Below are 25,661 nucleotides of genomic sequence, written 5' to 3'. Positions count from 1 at the left end.
GCTGATTTTAGAATGAAGCATCGACTGCTGAGAGTACAGGAAACGGGTTTAATTCAGATGCTGGCAGTCATCTGCACTGCAGTCCTGTGGCAGCATGGATCCCAGGCAACTCTAGGTCCCAGCTCTAAGTACTGCAGCTTGTACCAAGTCTCTTTGAATGCCACTGAAGAAAACCTGCACATGCCGTGCTCCGAATATGATCGCACTTCTTTGGCAGAGGGTGGATGAAGGCTATCAAGCCTCAGCAAAGATAAGCCTCTGAGAAAATGAACCCAGGTGTATCATGTAACAGGACTGTTCTTCCTTATCAGGATAAAACACTGTTATCAGCTTTCATCTTGAATGGAAAGAGACAGGAAAAGAACATGATTAAATGATGGAGAATGAAGTCAGAAAGGGAGAGGCTGATCAGACTGAAGTTTCCAATCCTCGGGAACTTGGATAACCATAGATAAAGTACCTCCTGATTGTGGCTCATACCACAAAGGCCATTAACAAATAAACACTAAAGGGAGTGCTAGGCTTCTTCCTAGTGGATGGCCTGTGATGCTCTTATCTGCATCCCACACACAACACTCTCCATGCACATAAGTGTGGATGGTGCATTCAAGCTCAAGATTTTATTTTAAAATTCTGTTCCAGATGCCTCTCCACAGCATGCATCACACTTGAAGGGCAAAATCCTTAAGAATTCACCACATTCGGGTGTTATTTTAACATCAACTCTTGTTCTTCTATAAGAAGTATCTCTCCGGGTTCAGGCAGCAATGTCAATGCATGTTATTTCCATTGTATAAATTTCACCTACAAGATGAAGCTTGCCCTGATGCATTGGTAAATTAGGACCATTTTCTTTTCTCACGTCCTTGTTGATTTAGTATGTTTGGTAAAGATGGTTGTCAAGTATCCATGAGAATTCACTCTGAGCTCATATTTACACTGCAGGGATAGCTTCTAAGGTGTCTGTTTTTAACTTTTCTCTTCAAGAGTTCCTTTCTTCTTGCTATTTTGGCCAGCAACCTTTCTCCTGTAAAAAGGAAGACACGTCAAATCAGCAATTCTATATACATGACTTTTATAACCAAGGGTGTAAATAAACATGTGCTGAAAGTTAGTGTACAGCAAAAAAAAAGTTAGTGAGGCACCGGAACAAAGATGTTAACGAGTTCTCTGTGCAAGCATAAAAATCACTGTCCATATGAAAAACATCACAATCAACTACACTGTTACATAGCACAAAAGACAGTCTGGTCTTGACTTGATGGTTCAGCTGTTAAGTGTTATTTGTACATGCATTAACTCAAAGGATCTTCCTAACAACCTACTACTCTCATTTTACAAGTGAAGTCAATGAGGCAGAATGGATAAAAACTTGCTGGTCATCACACATTAGTAATAAATGTTAGGCAGGAACACTGACAGTCTGATTCTACAGCCCAGAGAATGGTGAATGCATTAACTAGTGTTGCTATAGAACAAGGAAGAACTTTGAGACAATAAACAATACTTGCACGCTACAGTAAGAAGTTCTTTGGAATGTTCACTCATGTAATTCTTGAAGCAACTAACACTGAGAACAGAGTCTGTACTTTGAGAGACAAGCAACTTGCCCAAAGTCACCCAAGAAAGTTCCTATTACAATTGATTTTTAGGCTTCAAATCCAAATCTGCCCCTCATCACACCAGGTTGGGTCTGTAGGGCCTGAAGTGAGGCCCTCTAGACAACAGAGAATCAGGTTCCAAGTTTAATGTGGAAGCTGAGCTGAAGACGTGAACTTCTCTGCCCCAAAGCAACCCATATCTGTAATGGAGAAGGAGCAGGAACTAGATCATGATGTATCTTGTTCTTATGCTAAGGACAGTCTTTAAATTAGAAAAAAACAAAGAAATCCAAAACACCCTAACTGTGTGGCTGGTACCACAAGAATGACACCAGTACCCCAAAGTCCTCTTATAGCTAAGTTAATTAGCCCAGAAGAATGCTACAAACACAAAACATTTAAAGTACAGTTACTCAAAACATTGTTTTATCTAAATAAAAATGGGCATCCTATTAAAATTCAACAGCCTCCATCTTCTGCCCCAGCTGATTTTCTCGCCTCTAGAAAACCTCCACCGGCTTCTACACAGTGCCAGAGACAGCACGTTATCTTAGCTCTCAGATCTCCCACGAGTAAGACTCTAACACGCCTAATAGTCCTCATGACAAAGTCTGTGCACCACAAAAACTGTACACACACACACACACACACACACACACACACACACACACACACACACACGTCCTACAAAATTATATTAAGAATTCACAAAATTGAGAAAGTACCAATGGAATTTAAACCATTAAGCTTCTAACTCTTTATAAGTTTGTGGTGTTTATTCCTCCTTGTTAAATCTTGAGACTACACCCAAATCCTGGGACACTGCACTGTCAACACTTGAAGTGAACATCACTTCCGCAGTACTATTATGCTGTGCAAGACTCCTGTTCTGCTTACAAGGGTGGTGCACATAGCTTCATAACTTTGCATACCTTGTTCTTTCTAAAGACCTCCATCTCATCTGTCCACAGACACATCTCCCTCCTTGAAGCTTCCTGTAACTGCACCAGCCCTTTGTTTAAGATCCTCTGATGTTCTCATGTGGCCTGTTTTCTAGTCTATCACACTGGCATCAAGTGATCTGTAGTGAATGGTTCTGGTCTACGGAACAGTTTGCCTAATGGCTTTCCCCACCTGGCTTAAGGTAATGGGAAGAAGCATTAGCTTAGTTCACCACAGCATCCTGAGACACTAACGGCACCCTCAGGAACACACACATAAGAGATCACTAGAACTGAGCAATTCTGTTAGAGCAATTCTATTAGTTACTCTAGTACTGAGAAATTTGTGAAAAGTACCATTTTCTTTAACTAGGGTAATGGAACTCAGAATATTCTGGCCAACTCCTACCAAAACATGTAGCTTCCTAGTATTAATAGACAAAACATACCTGTATGTATCCAATAAGACCCAATGTTAACACCTCCTACTCCCCCCCAAAAAAACCCTTAAGCTAAGCAGTACTTTTTAAGTGTTGCAGTGCACCCCAGTGTATGCAGAGGATTATATGAAACCCTGCCCAGAAGATGGAAGAAGCTTCAAGAAACGCTCAATGAATGTTACTGATCCTAACTACTGGCTTCAGTAGCATGGCCTGATGCAGATAGTTCGAGAGTGTGTACTACAATTCTAATTCACAGCAAACAGTAATCTATTTTTAAACATGGGGGGAACCCAGATGATTAACATATAGATACAGAAAAAAAACTCAATAATGAAATATGCAAATTCCCAAATCAGAGGCAATTTGAAATAAATTTATACCATCTCCTATAATGGATCACCTATCTATTCATTTTACTTCTAAAACTGTATCTAAGGAAAAACAATGTCCACCCTGATTATGCAGTACTTTCTTACCATATATATACTTACTGTTTAGCTTGCTCTAAGAAATACTTTGGAGTTGTACTAATGCTCTCCCTTTCCAAGGGTTTCTTAATCATCTTTTTCTTTTGTTTGCTGGAAGTTAGGAAGTGAGAGAGGAAATTAATTAAACACAAGTTCATTTAGAGGCTAAAGCTAGGTGTGGTCATTTCAATGGACCAGATTAGCTGATAGCACTTACAACTATTTCATAAGGACACCGGAAATCAACCTTTAAAAACACACTGGCTGTGCTTAAAAAACACTCTGGGACAACCTCATATCCTATGTCCACAGACATTAACAGTCTGACTCCAGAAAATTAACCATTACTAGTAAGTCTAAGTGTATTTCACTCACTGAATAGTTTTTTAAGAAATCTGAATTTCAAAGATGAAAAAGATGACAAGGAAATAATATATTCTAAAGCAAAATGTTTAACAGCATCACTCACAACAGATGTACCATGGATGCAACCTAAATGACAGACAGACAGATGGGCAAGGCAAAATGTAGTCTGTGCTTTGAGGGAGGAAATTCTGACTAAAAGACATTGTGCAAAGTGAAATAAGTCTACCACAAAAAGACAAATACTGGAGCCAGGAGTGGTGGCACACACCTTTAATCCCAGCACTGGGAGGCAGAGGCAGGAGGATCTCTGTGAGTTCAAGGCCAGCCTGGGCTACAGAGTGAGTTCCAGGAAAGGCGCAAAGAAGCTACACAGAGAAACCCTGTCTCAAAAAACAAAAACAAAACAAACAAACAAAAAGACAAATACTGTGTGGTTCCACTTATTTTTTGTTTATTTGTTGTTTTTTGAGACAGGGTTTCTCTGTGTAGCTTTGTGCCTTTTCTGGAACTCACTCTGTAGCCCAGGCTAGCCTTGAACTCACAGAGATCCGCCTGGCTCTGCCTCCCGAGTGCTGGGATTAAAGGTGTGCACAACCACCGCCAGCCAGGCCAATGGGTGCTATTTAATGGGTACAGAGGTGCAGGTTCTGTAAGAGGAAGAGTCCTGGAGACAGGTGGCGAGTAGACGGGGCTGTGAATGCAGTGTGTGCCACTCAGCACACACAAGGGAAACGGAACGGGCAAGAACAGAGTTCAGCAGCACATCCAGTTGATGCTGTTACAGAAGCCACGCTACAGAAATGTGGGTGACAGATAATCTAGCATTGTGTGGTGATCTACGACTGTAATCTCAGTAGTTAGGACAGTCAAGGCAGGAGGATTGCTCTGAGTTTCAGGCAAGCCTGAGTACAGAGTGAGACTCTGACTCAAAAAACCAAACAAAATTACATGAACCCTGAAACCCTACAGTACACTGGGTTACTACATTCAGATGTTTGGTATATTAAATGCATTTAATCCATTTTCTACTTATAATACCTTCAATTTACAATGGGCTTAGTGGACCTTAACCCTGTTTAAGTCAAGGACCATCTGTATGTAAAATTAAAAACATGTAAAATTTGTCAGGCATAGTGGCGTACATTCCAGCATCAGGAACCAGAGGCAAGCAGATTTTGCCTGGTCTACAGAGTGAATTCCAGGACAGCCAGAGCTACACAGTGAAACCATGTCTAAAAAAAAAAAAAAAAACCAACCCACCAAAAACAAATAAACAAAAAACTATGTAAAAGGCAACAATGCACCATTCTGGGATATATATACTTAAAACTACAAACTAAATAAAGGCAAGAGGTGTAGCAGAATATTACTTTAAGGTGTGTTACTCTTGTTTACATTTCATTTATTTAATTCTGTGAAGCTGTGTTACTGTCTAAAACACCTGATGGTCTAATAAAGAGCTGAACGGCCAATAGCAAGGCAGGAGAAAAGATTAGTGAGGCTGGCAGGCAGAGAAAATAAATAGAAGGAGAAATCTGGGAGAAGGGCAGCTAGAAGTGAGAGAAGGAGGAGGAGGAGGACTCCAGGGGTCAGCCACCCGGCTACACAGCAAGCCAAGGAGTAAGAAACAAAGAAAGGTATACAGGAATAAAAAAGGAAAAGCCCAGAGGCAAAAGATAGATGGGATAATTTAAAGTTAAGAAATGCTCACAAGAAACTAAGCAAAGCTAAGGCCAGGCATTCATAAGTAATAATAATCCTCCATGTGTGAATTTATTTGGGAGCTGGGTGGCGGGCCCCCCCAAATAGCAGAAACAAACAACAACATAGAGGGAAGAAATAAGCAAAAAGCAAGAATGCATGTGTAAAAACCCAAAGAGAAGGCTTCAAGGAAGTTTAAATGCATACCTTAGCAGTTTCTGGAAACCTTTTATGTATTCAGGCACAGGACAACCAGCCTGCTGGATAACATTGGCAACACTGAGAAAGGAACCCATAAACAGGAATGTGTCTTGTTAAACAAATGTACAAAATTAGTTATGCTCAAAGCCTTCTGTACAACATAAGAGGAACCAAAACTACACAAAAGTATTCTAGCACAGTCTTCTCAGCGAATACCAATTACTGCCAAATGAACCACACTGGATTCCTGAGAGAAGCATTCATGGGACTGAAATCAATATACCGATATACTGATAGCAACTTTAGGTAGCAGCTATTTCAAGTCCTAAGTGAAAGTAGAGGTAAGCCCGAAGTCATTAAGTGACAGTGCTTACTAAAGGACTGTCACCTCGAGGTTTCTCTACATAACAACCTAGGCAGTCATCACAATACTTTATGGGAAAGTCTACCATCCAGTCTCACAAGTGGGGAACTAAAGGTCACAGTTACACTGATGCTGGGGTTATCAGTCACATCCTTGTGGTTGTGAAGACCTTAGACCCATCGAGGCTCTTGGAACACACTCCTACCTATGGACATGGGAAAGACAAAGGGGGACAGAGCGGAGGCTTTGAAGGTACACATCACACTCATCAGAACTCACAAACAGACCAGAGTACAACCCCTCTGCCCTAACTGCATTTCAACTGTCAGAAATGTGAGGTGCTATCAGTTATCCTTCAACCAGAAATTACCGAAAATGCAGAGAACCTGTACCTTTACAGCTGGGAGTGTGGCACAAGCCCATAATACTAGCACTTAGGAGGCTGAGGCAGGTAGACTTCACAGTTTCAGACCAGCCTAGGCTACATAGTGAAACCCCACCTCCAAAAATAGAAATCTGCATAAAAAATCTATAATGACAGGCTAAATTAAGACCCGAGAGTCTAAAAGTCTATCATACCCAGACTTCAAAGGGCTACAACTGACTAAAAATAAAATGTGTCACTAAAATACTTTTTCCTCTATGGCAAGTGATTCTGGGACTAAATATAAAACTCCATCTGGCCCCAAAGTACGAGAAAAGATGCATCATGGTAAAAGACAGTGTTGATTGGACCAAAAGACATGTATAGTATTTGATAACTCAAAACCTTACTAATGAAGCCAAGTGTGGTGGGACACGCCTGTAATCCCAGGATTTGGGAGGCTCAGGCTCTAAGTCTGAGGCTAGCCCATGCTACTCAGAGACTAAAGCCTAGGGGACACAGTAAGACCCTAATACACACACGCATGCACACGCATGCATGCACGCACACGTACACACACACACACTCATTCTCTCTCATCCCTTAATATCCTGCAGTAAGAAGCACTGTTCAACTGCTGCTCTCCAGTGAGTTCTGTTATTCTGAAACCTAAAACTAAATATTCCACTGTCAACACTCCCAAGTTCTAATAGAGGAAGGGCAAAAGTACAGCCCCTGGATCTCTCTCTTGATTCTTGGGACAGAGTTTCACTATAGAGCCTCTTACAAAATTTGGGACACAGTCGTTCTGTACTGTCTAGTAATAAAACACACATACAAAAATAATGAAGCAATTTTGTCAACTGCAACTAAAATATTAAGTTATGTTCCATAACGTACATGCTTCTTAAGTTTGGGGGAGGGGAGGGTGGTAGGAGTGATGCTAGAATCAAAACATGCCAGACCAGAGCTCTACACTGAGCTGCATCCCAGCCCCTAATTTACCTTCTTAGTAACGGTTTATCATCTTCAGTGAAAAATGTAACAGCCTTTCCTCTATTTCCTGCTCTTCCAGTTCGACCTAGGAGAAAGCAGACCACAAGTTCCTGATTTTTGTTTTTTACCGGAAGGAAACTCTCAAGGTTCACATCATGGTCACTGAGGGTTGAAGAGATGGCTCAGTGGATGTATCAAGTGAAGACAAGAATTCAAACCCCCAGAATCCATGGCAAAGTCAGAAGCCCTAAGATGTGTCTACAATCCCTATGTTCCTATGTTAAGATGGGTGGTAGAGAGCAGGGAATCAATCCATGGAAATTCACAGGCAGCTACCCCATGCATACAATACGGACAAGGAAGTCCCTGCCTCAATCATAACGGAAAGTTGAGGACCAACACCTGATGTTTTCTTCCAACTCCCACACCATGAGCATGTTCACACACATCATTAAATTAGGAAAATGTACACACACACACACACACACACACACACACACACACACACACACACGCCACTGAATTTTCATAGAACCAAAACCCAGACAGTGAGTATGTCTTAAGGGAACAGCAGAGGTGCTGAGAAAGCTGAGTGGGCAACAGGACATGAAACTGAAAAGCTCACCTATCCTATGGATGTATTCCACTGAGCTGGTTGGAAAATCGTAATTGATGACCAGGTTTACTCCTTTAAAGTCAATCCCTCTTGCGAGCAAGGCTGTACAAATAAGAACCCAGATTTTACCTGCTCTGAAGCTGTGGACTGTGTTATCTCGCTGGTGAAAGAAGACACGTTAAATGCTTTAGTACCATGCTAGAATGGAAACAAGCAGTGCATGGTGTTTGTAGTACAGCTGACTTTCTACCTGCTGCTGTGTCCTTTCTGCATGAATGACGTCCACATTAATACCTTCATATATGAGCTCATGAAAAAGTTCTTTAGCCCTCTCAATGGACTGAACAAAAACAAGGACAGGTGGATTGAAACCCTAGAAGAAGCAAAAATACATACATATAACTTGTAAGAAAGAAAGAATACAATCAGCATCTTACAATATGTCTTCAGTTCACAAATAACCCATTCAATTTAGTGCACTGTTCTGGAAAGTTTTATGTCAACCTGACATAAAATCTGAGTCATCTGGGAAGAGGGACTATCACCTGAAAAATCCACCTCCGTAAGATTTGCCTGTAGGCAAATGTGTAGTGCATTTTCTTAACTAATGATTGATAGGCCAACCCACTGTGGGTGGTGCCATCTCTAGGCAGGTGATCCCAGAGGGCTATAAGTGGGCTGAACAAGCTAGTGGGTAGCAAGCTATTAAGCAGCACCCTTCTATCACCTCTACATCCGTTCCTGCCTCCAGGTGCCTGTTCTGACTTTCCTCAATGATGGATTCTGATGTGGAACTGTAAGCTGAAATAAACCCTTTCTCCTCAAGTTGCTTTATTTTTGGTCACAGAGGTTTTTTTTTGGGGGGGGGGGCGGGGGGGGGGGTTCAAGACAAGGTTCCTCTGTGAAGTTTTGGTGCTTTTCCTGGTGCTCTGTAGACCAGGCTGGCCTCGAACTCACAGAGATCTGCCTGGCTCTGCCTCCCGAGTGCTGGGATTAAAGGTGTGCGCCACTGCCACCTGGCTGGTCACAGTGTTTTATCACAGCAATAGAAATTCTGACACGTGCACTTTCATTACCAGTGTTTAAATCTGCCTCCATCCCCCTCATCATCTACCCTCTACAATGGGTTCTTCTCACTGTCCTTGGACTATATATACATATATTTTTAAAGATTTATTTATTATGCATACAGCATGTATGACTGCAGGCCAGAAGAGGGCACCAGATCTTATTACAGATGATTGTGAGCCACCATGTGGTTGCTAGGAATTGAACTCAGGACCTCTGGAAGAGCAGTCAGTGCTCTTAATCTCTGAACCATCTCTCCAGTCCTGGACGATATTCTTTATCTTACTAATTCCAATAAACCTGTCTTCCTACAACAATGTATACCTGTAGCATGAATCTTCAAAGTTCTTATTAATAAAATCAAACCCGAGGCCAGTTATTGGAGTCAATGCTGGTAGATCAGAGATACAGAACAAGCCACAGCTACCTCACCCCGCCAGATCCTCAGCTGGTCTTGTTTCCTCAGACTGGAGGCCTCTAAGTCCTCATCCAGAATGGGTCTCAGCTGAACTGCTGCTCGAAAGCCTGAAGCTTAACCAGCTAAAAGCTTAACCAGCCAAATGCTTAACCAGCCAAATGCTTCTAGTTTCTGGTCCTCATGCCTTATATATCTTTCTGCCTTCTACCATCACTCCCTGGGATTAAAGGCATGAGTCACCATGCTTGGCTGTATCCTTGAACAGATGGATTTCTGCCTCTGGAATGCTAGGATTAAAGGCGCATGCTACCACTGCCTATCCTTTATGTTTAATATTGTGGCTGCTCTGTCTGTGACCCCAGATAAGTTTATTAGTGTGCACAATATTTGGGAGACACAATACCACATTACCCATGTGAAAACCACAAGCTCTTAGCCCCAGAAATTTGATTCTGCACATAATGTAAAAATCATGTCTTTAATTCAGAGCTTACCCTAACTTTAGAATTTCCCTTTATCTTAATCTTTAGTTCTAGTTGTCTCAGTGTAAATAAATAAAATTGCCAATTCCCAACAGAATCAAGTAATACTTGAGCATGAACTACCAGCTCCCAGCACACTATTTTTACATTTGCATTTGCTGCCCCTACCCCACCTCATGTTTCCAAATGTCCTTGTCAGGGATTCTTCCTTTTTGCTTTGGTTTATTCTGGGATCCAATAAAAGAACGAAATGGTTTTTTTGTTTGTTTGTTTGTTTGGTTTTTTTTTTTGTTTGTTTGTTTTCCTGGAGCTGAGGACCGAACCCAGGGCCTTGTGCTTGCTAGGCAAGCACTCTACCACTGAGCTAAATCCCCAACCCCAGAACGAAATGTTTTAACTGCAAATACTTATTTACAAAAACTTTTACGAATCATTTCATGGAGTTCAAGACTTTCCAGAGATCATATATGGCTAAAAATCTTTGATCTAATTTCACCATATGAATACCTGCAAAACCCTTAAATTTCCTAGAGGTAAAAGGACATCCTTAAGAATATCAATAAAGGTTTAGAGAGATGATTCAGAGGTTAAGAGCACTGGCTACTCTTCTAGAGATCCTGAGTTCAATTCCCAGCAGCTACATGCTGGCTCATAACCATCTATAATGAGATCTGGTGCCCTCTTCTGGTGTGCAGACATACATGCAGGCAGAACACTGTATACAGTAAATAAATAAATAAATCTTCGGAAAAAAAAATCAATAAAATGAGGGTGTAGATGGTAGTACACACCTATAACCCAGAACTCAGGAGGCTGAGGCAGGAGGATTCTGTTATCAAGGTCAGCCTGAGCTTTAGAGTGAGATCCTAACTCAATAAAATAAAAATAATCCTAAACAGGAGTAAATATGCACAGGCAAACAATATTATAAGTACTGTGTGTAACACATTAAATATTAGAATAGCTCTTTGAAATAGATATTACAATATTTTACCAAAGTGAAAACTGCAGAGTTGGGTGTATAGGAGGTGAGCTGTCCAAAGATAGAACGGTGCAGTACAGGCAGAATCCCCGGGTCGCTCAGTTCAGAAGCCCATGTCCTAGCCCCTAAGGCATGCCTCTTGCACAGCCCCCAGTGACACACAAATGCCTTTCTTTCCATCTTCTAACCATCTTAACTGCTCCTACTAAGGCAGTTGCCATATTGTGTTCACCTGTAAGAATAGATTCCAAAAAGCAGGCTTACAATTTATATTTCTTTTTTGCTCCTTTCCCTGAACCCATTAATAGTTGATTTATTTTTAAATTTTGAAGATTTATTTTATGTGAATCAGTTTTTTGCCTACATAGATGTATGTGACCATGTGTGTGCCTAGTGCCCACAGAGGTCAGGAGAGAGTGTCAGATGCCCTGGAACTCAAGTTAGTTGTAAGGCACCATATGGGTGCTGGAAATTGAACCCAGGTTCTCTGCAAGAGCATAATAAGGGTCTTAAACCCTAGGCAACTATCTTTTAAACTTTCTAACCAAGGCTTCTACTCACTACTTACTTTAGGATAAAAAAGAAAACCAGACTCAAGGCATTATTCATTACTAAGTGCCCCAGATCATCTCAAGCAAACCAGCAAAGATGAGGGAACAAGGGGGACGTGGACAGACAGATGGAGAATCAAGGCATCACCAGGTAGGTCTTCTACTCAAGCAAGGAACAGAAGACTCACCACCACTGGATCACTATGAATGAACCAACACTAAATATAATGCTGGATGAAGATAGAACATGAATGCCCTTTACCAAAAGTCAAGAATATAGTCCAATATACCTTTTTAACAAGTTCTCTCATGGCCAGAAGTTTTCCAGTCTCAGAACCAACAAAGAGAAGTTCTTGTTCAACAGTCTCAACTGCAGAATTCCTGAGAAGAAAATGCACCTTTTAAGAATCAACTTTTAGCTAGGCATGCTGTGAGGACCTGTAATCCCAGCACCTGGAGGCTGGCCCAGGCATCTGTGAGTTTAAAGTTGATCTGCTGCGACATGGAGTAAAGCTTTGTCTCAAAAAACCAAACAGGCCAGGGGATGGCACAGAGGGTAAGGGGCCTGCTATGTAAACTGGTTAGCCTGAGACTGATTCAATTCCTGGCAGTGTCTTCTGAGCACCACGTATGCACCTGTGACTTTCCCGAGGCTTTCCTTCCATACACGGGTGCTGGGATCTACCTCCAGTTGGCAGGCTTGGTGGAAAGCACCTTACTGTTGAGCCATCTTGCCAACCCATGATTTTCCTTGGACATTTTTAAAAACTGTGATTGTGTATTTATTTAGCATGAAATGCCTATCTACCTCAAACCCTTTTTTAGGGCTGAAGAATGGAACAGAGATCTCATGCTAAGTAACTGCTCTTTCCATCACTGAACTATACCTGGTACTTAACAGAATCATGTTTTGTACCAGAATTACTTATCAAGTGGTAACTAACACCAGCTTTTTCCATGTGGTCCTATTTAAAGAAACAAAGAAACTAAGTAGGAGTGGCCACAGAGCTTATGACATGTTTTGTGAATGAAATAAAGCTATGATGATGGGAAAATAACATGCAAACCTAAGAATCTTTCATTGTGCAATTCTGAAAATAAATCCTTAATTTTGACTTTAAAAACCACATTTCTATCAGTAAAACTTTTCTTGCTCGTTGGTGTCATGCCAAACAAACCCCTCATTAAGTCAAAACAAACCTACAAAAAAAAAAACCCTTACTTTCAGACAAGTGCGGGGATAATGTGAAAGAACAATTATTTACCTTGCTCCAATGGATACGGTGACGACATTGTCCAGGTTGAGTTTGCACCACTGTTCAACATCATATGCAAAAGTTGCGCTGAACATTGCTCTTTTGACCTTGTGGGATGTGCAGGCCAGGAAAATGGAAGCCAGCTGGTCTCTAAACCCAGTTTTGCCATCTTCAAACAGTTTGTCTGACTCATCTACTACCAGCCATTCCACACTAAGAAAGAGCAAAACAACCTGTGGTTACTGAACTTGAAGATCTGGGACACTTCACCAAACTGTCAGGATACATGGAAAAAAAGTCCCATAATGATGCTGTTTTGATTCACTTTATCAAATGAGAAAAAAAATGTACAAGAAAAATAACACAAAAACAGTATAAATGTAGCTCAGTCACTTATTTTAAATCCTCAAAGACAAGCTGTATTAGCCATGACAGATATTCCACTGCTTTTGCTGAAAGACGTGAAAAGGTCTGGGGGTCATGTACTGTTTATCAAGTGTGTCATTTTCTTCCCGATCAGATGTTTTTTTCTGTTAGTTAATTCAAGCTATCACATTCTCAGCACCACACCGACAGAAGCTGGCAGACAGTATGCGCCAAAGGACAATAACAAAAGCAACTGAGAACAAAACAGAACTGTGAGGGATGATATTGACTATCAACCCGACAGGATCCAGAATCACCAGAGACAAGCCTCTGAGCTCGTTTGTGAGGATTATCTAGACCAGGTTAACTGAGGTTGGAAGACCCACTGCACAAACCATACCTCTGGATGAGGTCCAGCACTGAATAAAAAGGAGAAAGCAAGCTAGAAGCCAACAGCCTTCATTTTCTACTTCCTAACTGTGGCTGTGAGGAGACCTGGTACCTCACCTTCTGCCCCAATGAATGAACTATATCCCTTCCTCTTTAAATCAGTTTGTCATATGTTTAGTCACGGTAAAGAGAAAACTATTAAGATAAGCAGGTAAACGAAAGATACAAAATGCTGTACCTTGTCAGGTCTATCCCTGGTGGATCCTGCTTTAACAAGTAGATCAGTCGATTTGGAGTAGTCACAAGAATATCTACAGGAAAAACAAATGGTAGAAATTGCAAAAATAAAAGTCATTCCTTTGACACAGAATTAAGCCTTCAGAATTTCAGATAACAACCTTAAGTGGGAAGGGAAGGGCAGATAAATAAAAAAAATTCTTGCTTGTTAGTAAGCCAGTGCACATTTTTCCTCCAGCACAGCATGAGACTCTATTTCTACTCTATTGTACTTGAGCAGCTCCCCAACATTTTCACTGCCTGAGACAGTCTTGCTGTGTAGTTCAGACTCCCTCAAACTCATGACCATCTGATCCCTGCCTAGTCCGCTGGTTGCTGCGCTCCTCCCCACCCCAGAGCAAAAGCCAAGGCCTTCTATTCCACATGTCAGGCCACTGGACCACACTGCCGCCATTTCAACTTGCAACAGCCAACACTGTGTCATCCTAAGCCCAGGCTGCCCTAAAAACTACTCTGATCCTCCTGCCTCAGTGCTAGGACTGCAGGTGTGTGCCACCATGCTTGGCTTAAAAAATTTTAAATGAAATCTATCTCAGAGCTCAAGTTAAAAGCAAATTCTCTGGTGCAAAGAAGGGGAGACGTGTAATCCATTCTTACCTGCCATGACATTTCCATGGCAGAGTAAAAATCAAGGGCATGAAGTGGGATTTCCCAAGCCTAGCACTGCTGACATGTCGAGGCACACAACTTTATGTAGACAGCTGTCTAGGGCTTTGTAGGGTCTTCATGGTATTTCTAGCCTCTATCCACAATGGGCTATTGGTTCCCCAGCTGCAACAACTACAAATACCCACATACAGCCAAATGTCACTGTGGTGACTGGTGGGGAGAGTCCTGGATGCAGGCACAGATCTTCTGGGTGAAATGGGGAGGAAAATCTATGTTCAGCTTCTTCAAAAATAACTAATTAGCCAGGTGGTGGTGGCACACGCCTTTAATCCCAGCACTGGGAGGCAGAGGCAGGTAGATCTGTGAGCTCAAGGCTACTTTGGTCTACAGAGCTAGTTCTAGGACAGCCAGATCTGTTACACAGAGAAACCTTGTTTAAAACAACAACAACAAAACAAAAACAAACTAATTAAAGCCAGGCATGGTAGCCCACTCCTTTAGTCACAGCACTCAGGAGTTTGAGGCCACCTTGGTCTACAGAATAAGTTCCCAGACTGCAAGGAATACACAGATAAACCCTGTACAATAAAATAAAATGACTAATTAGGAGCTTAGAGATGTGCCTGAGTTGGTATAGTATTTGCCTACCACACACAAAGATCTCAGCACCACATAAATTAGGTGTGGTGGTGTACATCTGTGATCCCAGCACTCAGGACTCGGAAGCAAGAGGGTCAGAAGTTCAAGGTCATTCTCAACTAGATTTGAAGACAGCATGAATTACATGACCCTGACTTAAAAAAAAATTACACACACACACACACACACACACACACACACACACACACACACACACACTCACACACACTCACACACTCACATGACTTGCACTGTAACAACTCTTACATAACAATTAGGACCTTTATTATTTCCAAATCCCTTAGACACACTAAGCAGGAAGTTCTTACCAAACTTCTTAGATGATTTTGGTCCAAATTTCTTAGCTGCTATTGCAGCTTTGTGGATCATGTGTATTCTGAATCCTGTACCCTCAGATATTTTAATTAATTCTCTGTGAATCTAAAACAAAAAAGTGAGAAAACCAAAGTCGTTAAGATACTAGGCCAGGATGCACAGCTTCCCTTATGCCTCTAACACATTTATTATCAACCCACAGTGCTGTGCAGGCCGACATGTAATGCTGAAAAGACTTGACAGTTTCCTCAAGATCCTAAGCTAGTTCCATGAAACAAAAGCAAATTCCTTTCATCCGCTGCAGTTCTCAGAGTGCAGTGTGAGACGTCCTACTGCACAGCATGTGCTTACTCTACACATGGGATGGTGGAACTCATCAATGGAGAGGTCTACTTTCTCAGAAAAATGAGGAAGTTTCTTTCATTATCTTCTTTTCTTCAGACAAGGTCTCATTATGCAGCTCTGGCTGGTCTAAAGCTCAGCAGTCATCTGCCTCTGCTTCCAGAATGCTGAGACTAAAGACATGTGCCGCTCGCCACACTCAGCTGTTTTCTGAGACAGGGTCTTGTGGAACTAAGCTGAAGATGACTCTGAAATACTGATCCTTTCTTCCACCTCTCAGTGATGGAATTAGAGGCACGAGTCACCATGCCCAGCAATCTCTCACTTGTCTAAATGAGAAAAACAAATCTCGGCAATGACTATATCTCTGTACCCTTTCAACCTCAGAGATCTTGGAGCTTGCACAAAAGAAGGATAATTGTAAAAATCATGTTATAGAAAATTACAGACATTCCAAAGAGCAGCCCATATGCTGCTGTACTATACAGAATACTCTCTACAGGACACTGGGCCATGATAGAAGACATTCTGAGAGCTTTACCCTGAAGCAAGAAAAATATCAAAGCAAACATGAACGCATTCTCTCAAAACTCTAAGTCAGCCGGGCAATGGTGGCGCACTCCTTTAATCCCAGTATTTGGTAGGCAGGCAGAGGCAGGCAGATCTCTGTGAGTTCAAGGCCCACCTGGGCTGCAGAGTGAGTTCCAGGACAGGTACCAAAACTACACAGAGAAACCCTGTCTCGAAACCCCCCAAAATAAAATAAAATAAATAAAAATTAAAAAAAAAAAAAACCAACCAAACAAACAAACAAAAAAACCCAAAATACTCTAAGTCATACCTGGCTGGCAAGTTCTCGAGTTGGGGATATAACCAGGGCTCGAAAGCCTTTATTTTCGGGTTGTCTCAGCTGCATTAAAATGGGAATGCTAAAAGCCAGGGTCTTCCCAGATCCAGTAGGAGCAGAAGCCAGAAGTTCCCGACCCTAACAACAGAACACAGTAAGTACAGGACAAGTTCATCAAGTTTTCAGAGCCTGGTTAAACAATGTGAGCAGCCATGGAAACAACAAATAAACTGAATGAAATAAATCCAACTGTTCACACCCTACCCACTTAAAACTGAATGAAATAAATCCAACTGTTCACACCCTACCCACCTCTCTGACTTCCTCTTCTCTTGTTTTCTAACACCTCAGCCTTGCCACTGCGGCCCCAACAGTGTTTCTGAGCACGGCCACTGATGTCTATTTGGATGGTAAGCAACACGGACAACTAAAACCCAAGGAGAATCCCAACTACTGTTTCAAGTTTTCTTTCCCATTCAGCTGTTACCAAAGCACATACACCATTGACCTTTTATCCCAGTCTGCTCAATCCCTTTGGGAAGATTTTGTTAAACAACACAAAGAGTGAGAATTAAAAACTGGTAATGACCTAGGTGCCAAGAGTATTTACAGGTGACAATCTTCAAAGGGATCACTGTAATTCTTAAAGCTTTAAGCTGAAATAATTGTAGAAATAACCTAAGAGGAAATAAAGTGCAAGTTCAATAAACGTGAGTCAATAATATCATTCAAATATGAGTATATTCTCATTTCAATACACAAAGCAAAGAACCAATATAATAGGTGAAAAGATAACTCATATCTTTCACCTACCTGAACTGAAGGTCAAGTTGATTATTTTGTAAATGGGGTGAGGGAAGAAGGGAGAGGAAAAATAAAACGGAAGGGAGAAAAGGAGGGATGAGAAAAAGGGAGGGAAGGAAAGAGGGAAGTAGGGGATTTTCCCCCATCTATTATTTGTTTGTTTACTTGGTTGGTTGGTTGGCTTTTCGAGACAGTCTTTCTGTGTTGCTTTGGCTGTCATGGAACTCAATCTGTACACCAGGCTGGGCTTGAACTCAGAGATCCTCCTGCCTCTGCCTCCAAGTGCTGGGATTAAAAGTGTGTGTCACCACTGCCCAGCTGTATCGTTGTTATTTTTTAAAAGTCCTCAGAAATTTTTAGTTTCCAAAAATCTCAGCTAATTTACAGATCTATTAACAAGTGATTTGATAAATACATTGTTAATATATTCATACAATGAAATGCTATTTAGTAACAGATGTGTTGTAAAGTTTCAAAAACGTTATGTAAAAGAAGTCAAGATTAGTGACAACTCTACCTGAAATCCTAGAAGTAAAACATAATATGGTAATCAAAATACTGTTGTTGTTGTTTTTCTGGGCAGGGTAGGGTAAGGAATGAACAGCAGGGCACAACAGAATTTTCTGAGATGTATAGAAATGTGTGCCTCCATTGGAGAACAATTACATTACATAGATTACACACTGTTCAGACTCACTAAACTATGCTTAAAGTCAGTGTGCTTTATTGTATGTAAGGGATATTTCAATAATAAAGGGTACTGAGGAAAAACTAAGTTGGATTATGTATAAGAACTTTAAAAAACTAAGAATGAAAAGACAAACATAATGTCCATGCTCAGAGGGTTTAAATGCTTCTTGAAAAAGAATACCTGAGTGTCAGACACAGTGGCACATACCCAAAGTCCCAGCACTCAAGAGGTAAAGGCAGCAGGACTATGGATTCAAGGCTATGTCTACACACACACACACACACACACACACACACACACACACACACACACACACACACACACACACACACACACACGAGGTATTGATAAAGGAAATCTTCTTGTGGTGAGCAGGTTTTATGGGCACAAGCACTTGAGACAGACTTTCAAAGCAAATGAAGGGTTTAACGGGACCAAAGGTGGAAAGGATTTCAGGGGACAGAGAAGAGAATGAGGACACAGGGGAATGTCACAGGCATCCTAGATCTTTGCACTCACATGCAGCATAACTGGAATGGCTTGCATCTGAATTGGTGTGGGCACTTGGAAACCTGCATCTAGAATGTTCTGGAGCAATCGAGAACTGATTTTATATTCTTGGTCAAGTTGCTGAAATGTAGCAATTGGGTCAGGAAGATCAGTTCCTTGTACATGTATCTTGTGTTTGTTCCGGAAGAAGTTGATCTGTAAATTGAGACACAGGAGCCACCATGGATTAGGCCAAACAACAACATCAACCTTAGAGGTTCTAAAACAGCAGAAACAGTTCTGGGATAAGCTATGATGACACATGAAACTTTCTGTTTAAATTCAAGTCCCCAGTCAGCACAGACACTAAGTACATTTTGTGGTATTCACAGCTGGAAGACCCTCACAGATGATGGGACCCACCTGTCTGTGCTTTCAAATCCAAGTTAAGAGATGTATCATGCACTGTAATGTGTTTCTGTCACACTTGTAACTTACATGGCTTTCCAGAAACTTTTAGAAGGCAAGCACTGAAATTATGTTTTCAATCTTAGCATACAAATGCCAGTGCTCTTTAGTATTTAAAAACAAAAACAAGCCAACCAGCCCTTGTGTTTCCTAAAACTGAGTGACAAGGGTAGAGTTTAGTGATATTGACTGGGCAACTTCTTCATCCTCCAGTCCACAGAGAGCCACATTTTGGCTTCTGGGTTACTGAAGCACAGCACCATAGCCCCTGAAGAAACACTACAATCTCCACCAGCAAAGTGGAAGGGCACAGTGATGGTGCTAGTCACTGTTTTCTCATGACCTAGACCCTTATCACAAAGTGCCCTCCTTAAGAATTTTAACCCTCCACAGGTACAGTGGCACACACCTGTAATCATGACAGTTGGGAGGTAGAAGCAGGAGAATCAGGAGATCCATGTAGGCCACATGAGATCCTATCTCAAACAAACAACAAAAGGAATTCTAACCCTGAAATCCCTGCAGGAAAAACTACTTTTTTTTTTTTCCGAGACAGGGTTTCTCTGTGTAGCTTTGCACCTTTCCTGGGACTCACTTGGTAGTCCAGGCTGGCCTCGAACTCACAGAGATACACCTGGCTGGCTCTGCCTCCCGAGTGCTGGGATTAAAGGCGTACGCCACTACTTTTAAACCAGTAAGTTTAACACCAAAGAGAAAGGGAGCCAGATTTCATGTTTATCAAAAGGAGTTTAAATATTTGAATTAAAAAACTAATTTATCTTATGTATATGAATGTTTTTGCCTGTATGTGTGTATGAGCACTGTGCGCCTGATGCCTACAGAGATGCCTGCAGAGGCCAGAACAGAATCAGATCTCCTGGAGCTGGAGTTACAGATGGTTGTGGGCTGCCATGTAGGGCCTGGGAACTGAACCTGGGTCCTCTGAAAGAGTAGTCAGTGTTCTTAACCATTGAGCCATCTCTCCAGCCCAAGAAACTTGCAAGTTTTTATTCTAAGCACACTATTACTCTTGAAACTTGAGGAGGTCAAGAACTATGGACACACACTATGTACCTATGACCAACTAGAACTAAACTCTTTCCACCTGATCTACTTATGATCATAAGCAAACACTTCCAGCACCGCACCGATGGCTACAGAAAGACTTCACTACAATAAAACCTAAACAAATGTAATTAGTCTTCCATCTTAATAAATTCACAAAATGAAGTCCAGGGAAAACTCTACATATTATTTTGGGAGGTCAAAATATTTTCGAACCTTTTCCTTCCTGAGATGTTCCAACTTTCCTGAAGTTAGCTTCTTTTCTCCTTTGGCTTTGTTCTCTTCTTGAATCTTCGCTTCCACAGAGGATGTCCACTGTATAGTAGTGTCAAAGTCTTCTGGAGCAGCAATCTCTATATTTTTAAAATCAAAAGTTACCAAGGGCAACAGTGTTAGGTGTGCCACACTGGCTACACGGCACACTACAGCAGAAAACGCATCAGCAGATCCCACTGGGGAAGAACGGTTAGTAGTGCACACAAGGCTAGAAATGGCGAGCCGTACTGGTGGTGCGGTCAGGGCACGGAAGCCCGCTCTCTCCCTTCTGTTGGTTGTTTTGGTTGTCTTCAAATAGGAGATGAACTGAAAATTACAGAAGTAATACAGCGGTTTCTGTTTACCAAAACACAAGCTAGAAAGAATTATGATGACAGGAAGATTTCATGTGCAACAGCAATAAAACCATACTGCGCAGGGCTATCCAATATTATAAAGACAGCGATTCTCGCTGTATCTATAAAGAACACTGGCTCAATTAAAAGCAGTCACAATTGTCTTAGAGACCAGATTAGCTATGTCTGCATGGTAAACAAATACGTGAGAATAATCTAAAAAAAATTCTATGAGTAGTGAGCAAAGATCTTTACTGGATATTTTATGTTTTTTACAGTCTTATTTAGCCCAGCCTGGCCTTAAACTTGCTATGTAGGTAAGACTCACCTTGAACTTCTCAACTTCATACCTCTACCTAAGTGATGAGATTATAGGCAAGTACCACTATGCCTGGGTTTCTAATTGATATATATATTTTTTTAATGTGTGTGGCTGTTTTGTCTGTGTATCATGTATATACCATGTATCTAGGGAATCCAAAAGAGGGCATCAGATCCCCTGGAACTGGAGTTATAGGCAGTGTAAGGTGCCATGTGGGTGCTGGGAATTAAACCTGGATCCTCTAAAAGAGCAGTCAGTGCTTTTAACTGCTAAGCCATCTCTTTAGCTCCTCTATGGAATCTTAAAAATACAATTATTGAGTGTGAGACATAACTCACACTCAATACAAATGCATACATTTTAAGGTATAGAAGTGGGATTGGGGATCAATGTATATGTATATGAGATGTAGCTCAGCAGCAGAGTGCTTATCTAGCTTATATGTGGTCCTAGGTGGTCTCCAGCACACTACATATGTGTGTGTGATAATATGCCCTGCCAGTCTGTCTGCTGTTCTGCTTTTTGTTTTGTTTTCAGATATAATGTCACAACAATTCAAACAAGTGATGCTTGTATAACACAGGAATATAAATCAATCGAATAGAACAGGGTCCACAGACAGTGTTGAATAAAAAGTGGGAAATAAGTTTACAATAAAAGTTATATTTGAGCTGTGTCTGACTGGGCATGCCTATAATCCCAGCGTAAGGGAGGGAGAGACAGGATCTACTAGGCCGAAAAAACAAACACAAAGCTATGGAAAAAGACTTTAGTTCCCTGTTCACTCTTTTTTCTTTTCTTTCTTTTTTAAAAGACAGGGTCTCACTATGTAAGCCCTGGTTGACCCGGAACTTGATATATAGACCAGGCTGGCCACGAACTCAGAGATCTGCCTGCCTCTGCCTACTGGGATTAAAGGCATGTGCCACCACACCCATCCCATTCACTCTTTATAACAAATAAAATAACAGAATTGAAGATATCAATGTTACAAAATGAAGCAACAGGTAGAAAAATATAAGAGGATCTTTTACTGTGAGCTAATTTTCATAATATATGAAGTTTATTAAACTATGAAGAAATGGATGAATAACCTACTGCAAAAGGAATGTGAAATATGAAGAGACAAATTTACAGAAAGAGAAAACTCCCTGTATTTCCAGTAGGTATCTCAGGGAAGAATTACGAGAGAGAGAGAGAGAGAGAGAGAGAGAGAGAGAGAGAGAGAGAGAGAGAGACACAAAGAGAGAGAGACAGAGAGAGAGAGAGGTGACAAAAGGATTGCCTTAAGTTTAAGGCCATCTCTGTTTACATATCCAGTTCTATACCAGCCAGGACCATGCAAGGCCTCCTCAAAACATGTGAGGAAGTAGGAGTAGAGAGGAGGGGAAAGGTCATAACAGAAAGTATATAGAGAATTTATAAAGTATATAAGCATATGAAAATAACATACCCAGGTTTTTTGAAGAAAGATATAAGGGGATATGAATACAGTACCTCTAGAAAAATATAATAGAACTAGGGAACAAGAGATAAATATTGGAAAAGAAATTTACTCAGCATCATTATATAATTTAGGTGTTTATTTTATAAAAAAGGTAAACGGCTAGGAAACTTAATAGATATAACACATAAATGCTCCTATAAAGTATTTTCTATACAGGGGAAAAAAGAAATAAAGAAAAACTATGGGAAGAAAGAGATAATTCACAAAAGCTGAAATGAAGCATCCATAAAGCATATAAAAAGATGTTCAAAGCTGGGTGGCGGCGGTGGTGGTGGCGGCGGCGGCGGTGGTGGCGGTGGCGCACGCCTTTAATCCCAGCACTCGGGAGGCAGAGCCAGGTGGGTCTCAGTGAGTTCGAGGCTGGCCTGGTCTACAGAGGGAGATCCAGGACAGGCACCAATAATACACAGAGAAACCCTGTCTCAAAAAAACAAAACAAAATGTTTGAAGCCAGATAAAGTGGTTCTTCAATCTTAGCACTCAGTAGGCAGATCAGGCAGATCTCTGAATTTGAGGGCAGCCTAGTCTACATAGTGAGTTCCAAGACAGTTAGAGCTACAGAGCAACCCTGCCTCAAAACAACAGATGTTCAACCTCAATTATCAAGAAAATATAGAATAAAAGTGGGAGGGCTACAGCTCAGCGAGCAGAGAGCAGAGTACTTGTTTAGTATGCATGAAGCCTAGGTTCAATCCCCAGCACAGCATAAAACCAGGTAATGGCTCATATCTAAAAAAATGACAGCACTTGGGAGGTGGAGGCAAAATGAGCAAGTGTTCATGGTCACTCTTAACTATAAGACAAAGTTAGGGCAGCTGAGGGTACAGACTTGTCTTAAAATAATAATAATAATAATAATAATAATAATAATAATAATAATAATAATAATAGTAAGATCTAAATTAATCAAAAGTTTCATTAAGTAGATTGGCAAAAAAGAAAAATTAAGACCAATAATAGTACTAGGTCAGATGTGGTAGCTCATGTCTGTATTCCCAGCATCTGGTTAACCCCAGCCCTTGGTTTAATGAAATGCATTATTATTGGGGGTGGGGGTGGGGAGACCGTGCCACAGCATGTGTGTAGAGGTCAGAGGAAAACATCGTGGAGTCAGTTTATCCTTCCACCTTTATGTGGGTTCTGGGGATCAAACTCAGGTCCCCAGGCTTCTGTGGCAAAACCTTTATCTGCTATCCCACCTCACTGGCCTCCAATCCCAGCCCTTGGGAATCCTTGTCTCACATCAAAAACCCAGAACTGACAAAGGTGTGGGAAATCATTTTGTGGTACCTATTTAAAGCAATTGTGCCACACCCTTTCACAGAGTGCCTCCACTTTGGGACATTATTCTACAGAAATAGCAACCCCTGTATAAAAGGCTATGTGTGAGTATTTATGGAAGCAATTAATAGCCAGTACCTAAATGTAATCCAAATGTCATCAACAGAGGAATGGGTATGTGTTGTCTGATTTACCAGCTTGCACTTGCAACTGAAAAAAAAAAAAATTTAAACAGAAATCCAGCACTAACCTGGAATCATCTTCTTTCTCTTCTTCTTCTTGGGCTCCTTACTCCTTCCCAACGGGCCCTCTTCTGTTTGCTCCTCATTTTGGTGTGTTGGTAATGCTCCAGACTCATCTGAGACAGACTTCTTGTTCCCGAAGAAGTCTAGTCCTTGCAGCACCTCCGAAGAATCGCGATCGTATTTCCTTTTTCCTACCTAAAACCCCCCAGATTTAAATGAGATCTACTGCCAGAACGGTGCTGTTTTCATCCAACTATGACTATCAGTATGGAGGACATGGGTTCAGTAATTCATCATTTTAACCGAAAAGGTTAAAACCAAGAATCTGTTGTGTAGTGTATTTAGGCAAATGGAATACAAAACAAAACAAAACACCACACCCCTCTTTGGCCTCCTTACAGTAACAGCAACGACAGCAATGAATAATGAATACTTACATACACTTACTACATGTCAAGCAAGTTTATTAGATATTAAAATTACTTTATCCTCACACCAATTTAACCACAGCACTGCAGTCAGGACGAAGAAACACAGACATCTCCCTTCACAAAGGCTCTGTTCTTTTACAGTAAGGTTTATGTCCAAAATGTTCCCCAAGTGAGCTCCGACTGGCTTCCCTTCGTTCTCACTACTTCTCTAAGACTCCCCTCCCCGCATCTCAACATCACTCTTCTGGTTGTTTACTTAGAACGCTGAAAAGAACCATGTCCAATACATGACAGCTATCTGCACACTAAGTCGAACCTGGGTAGGCTTCCGTCAAAGACTGTTTTCGAAATTCCTTTCCTAGTTTCTGAGGAGCTTTGAAAGGATTCTAACTTTGTAAGTAAAGTAAGAAGCCAGGAAACAAAGAGTCCGTGCCAGGCTCAACTGAGTCTAGCAGGGCTCAGCAAACAGTCATCGAGCAGCCTGGAGTAGGTCTGAAGTCAAGCTGAACCCTAAAGAAGGGACAAGCCCGGGGTGGTCGGAGCCAGGCCTCCGGGCATCCAGCGCGCCCGCCACCCCGCTGGCAGCGGTCTCATTCTACGGACCCGCCCCTTCCCGGGTGCTCGGCTCCCCGGGTACAGTAAGCACCTGGAATCGAGCAGCGTCCGCCGAGAACCGCTTCACGTCGAACTTGGCGCCGGCTCCGAGCCGGCGAAACAGATCATAGGCATCCATCTTTACCCAGAATGCCCCGCAGCCTCACAGCGCCTGTGTACACGACTTCCTCTCCGCGACTGCTTCCGGAGAGGCCGTAGGCGGAAGTAGCTCCAGGAGGCGGAGCCTGGCTGTGGCAGGCGTGGCGGAAGTTTGGGTTGTAAATTCGTTCACCACAAAAGAGACCTGTCTTGTGCGCGGGAGTGTTCTAGACTTTCAGGGATAGTTCGGTGAGCAACACGCTCACCTTCTGCGCTTAAGGTTGCAGTCTAGTTCCTGTAACTTAGGAAAATGGGAAGTGCTGTGAAGCAAATTAAAAGGTTTGGTGGATAGAGAAGGGGTGGAGGCTACTTACAGTTAGATTGGTCAAGTTTAATCAAGTGTTTGAACTG

General features: G+C 41.6%; 1 protein-coding gene across 1 annotated transcript; it reads right to left on the bottom strand.

The window, feature by feature from the left end:
• Positions 1 to 594: 594 nt before the first annotated feature.
• Ddx52 (DExD-box helicase 52) lies at positions 595 to 25,446 on the bottom strand. Its single transcript, XM_006983157.4, has 15 exons — positions 25,204 to 25,446; positions 24,132 to 24,321; positions 20,377 to 20,513; positions 18,658 to 18,843; positions 16,638 to 16,781; positions 15,448 to 15,559; positions 13,812 to 13,884; positions 12,827 to 13,030; positions 11,852 to 11,942; positions 8,311 to 8,433; positions 8,070 to 8,220; positions 7,454 to 7,529; positions 5,727 to 5,798; positions 3,477 to 3,563; positions 595 to 1,027 (listed from the first exon to the last, which is right to left on the bottom strand). Exons 1-15 carry the CDS (start codon positions 25,288 to 25,290, stop codon positions 970 to 972), a joined length of 1,791 nt encoding a protein of 596 aa, XP_006983219.1. The 5' UTR covers positions 25,291 to 25,446; the 3' UTR covers positions 595 to 969.
• Between the last annotated feature and the right edge of the window lie 215 nt (positions 25,447 to 25,661).

The sequence above is a fragment of the Peromyscus maniculatus genome, chromosome 8 (assembly GCF_049852395.1).
Source record: "Peromyscus maniculatus bairdii isolate BWxNUB_F1_BW_parent chromosome 8, HU_Pman_BW_mat_3.1, whole genome shotgun sequence".
Classification (NCBI taxonomy): domain Eukaryota; kingdom Metazoa; phylum Chordata; class Mammalia; order Rodentia; family Cricetidae; genus Peromyscus; species Peromyscus maniculatus.
The sequence above is the reverse complement of the archived record's forward strand: the minus strand, read 5'-3'. Positions and strand labels throughout refer to the sequence as shown.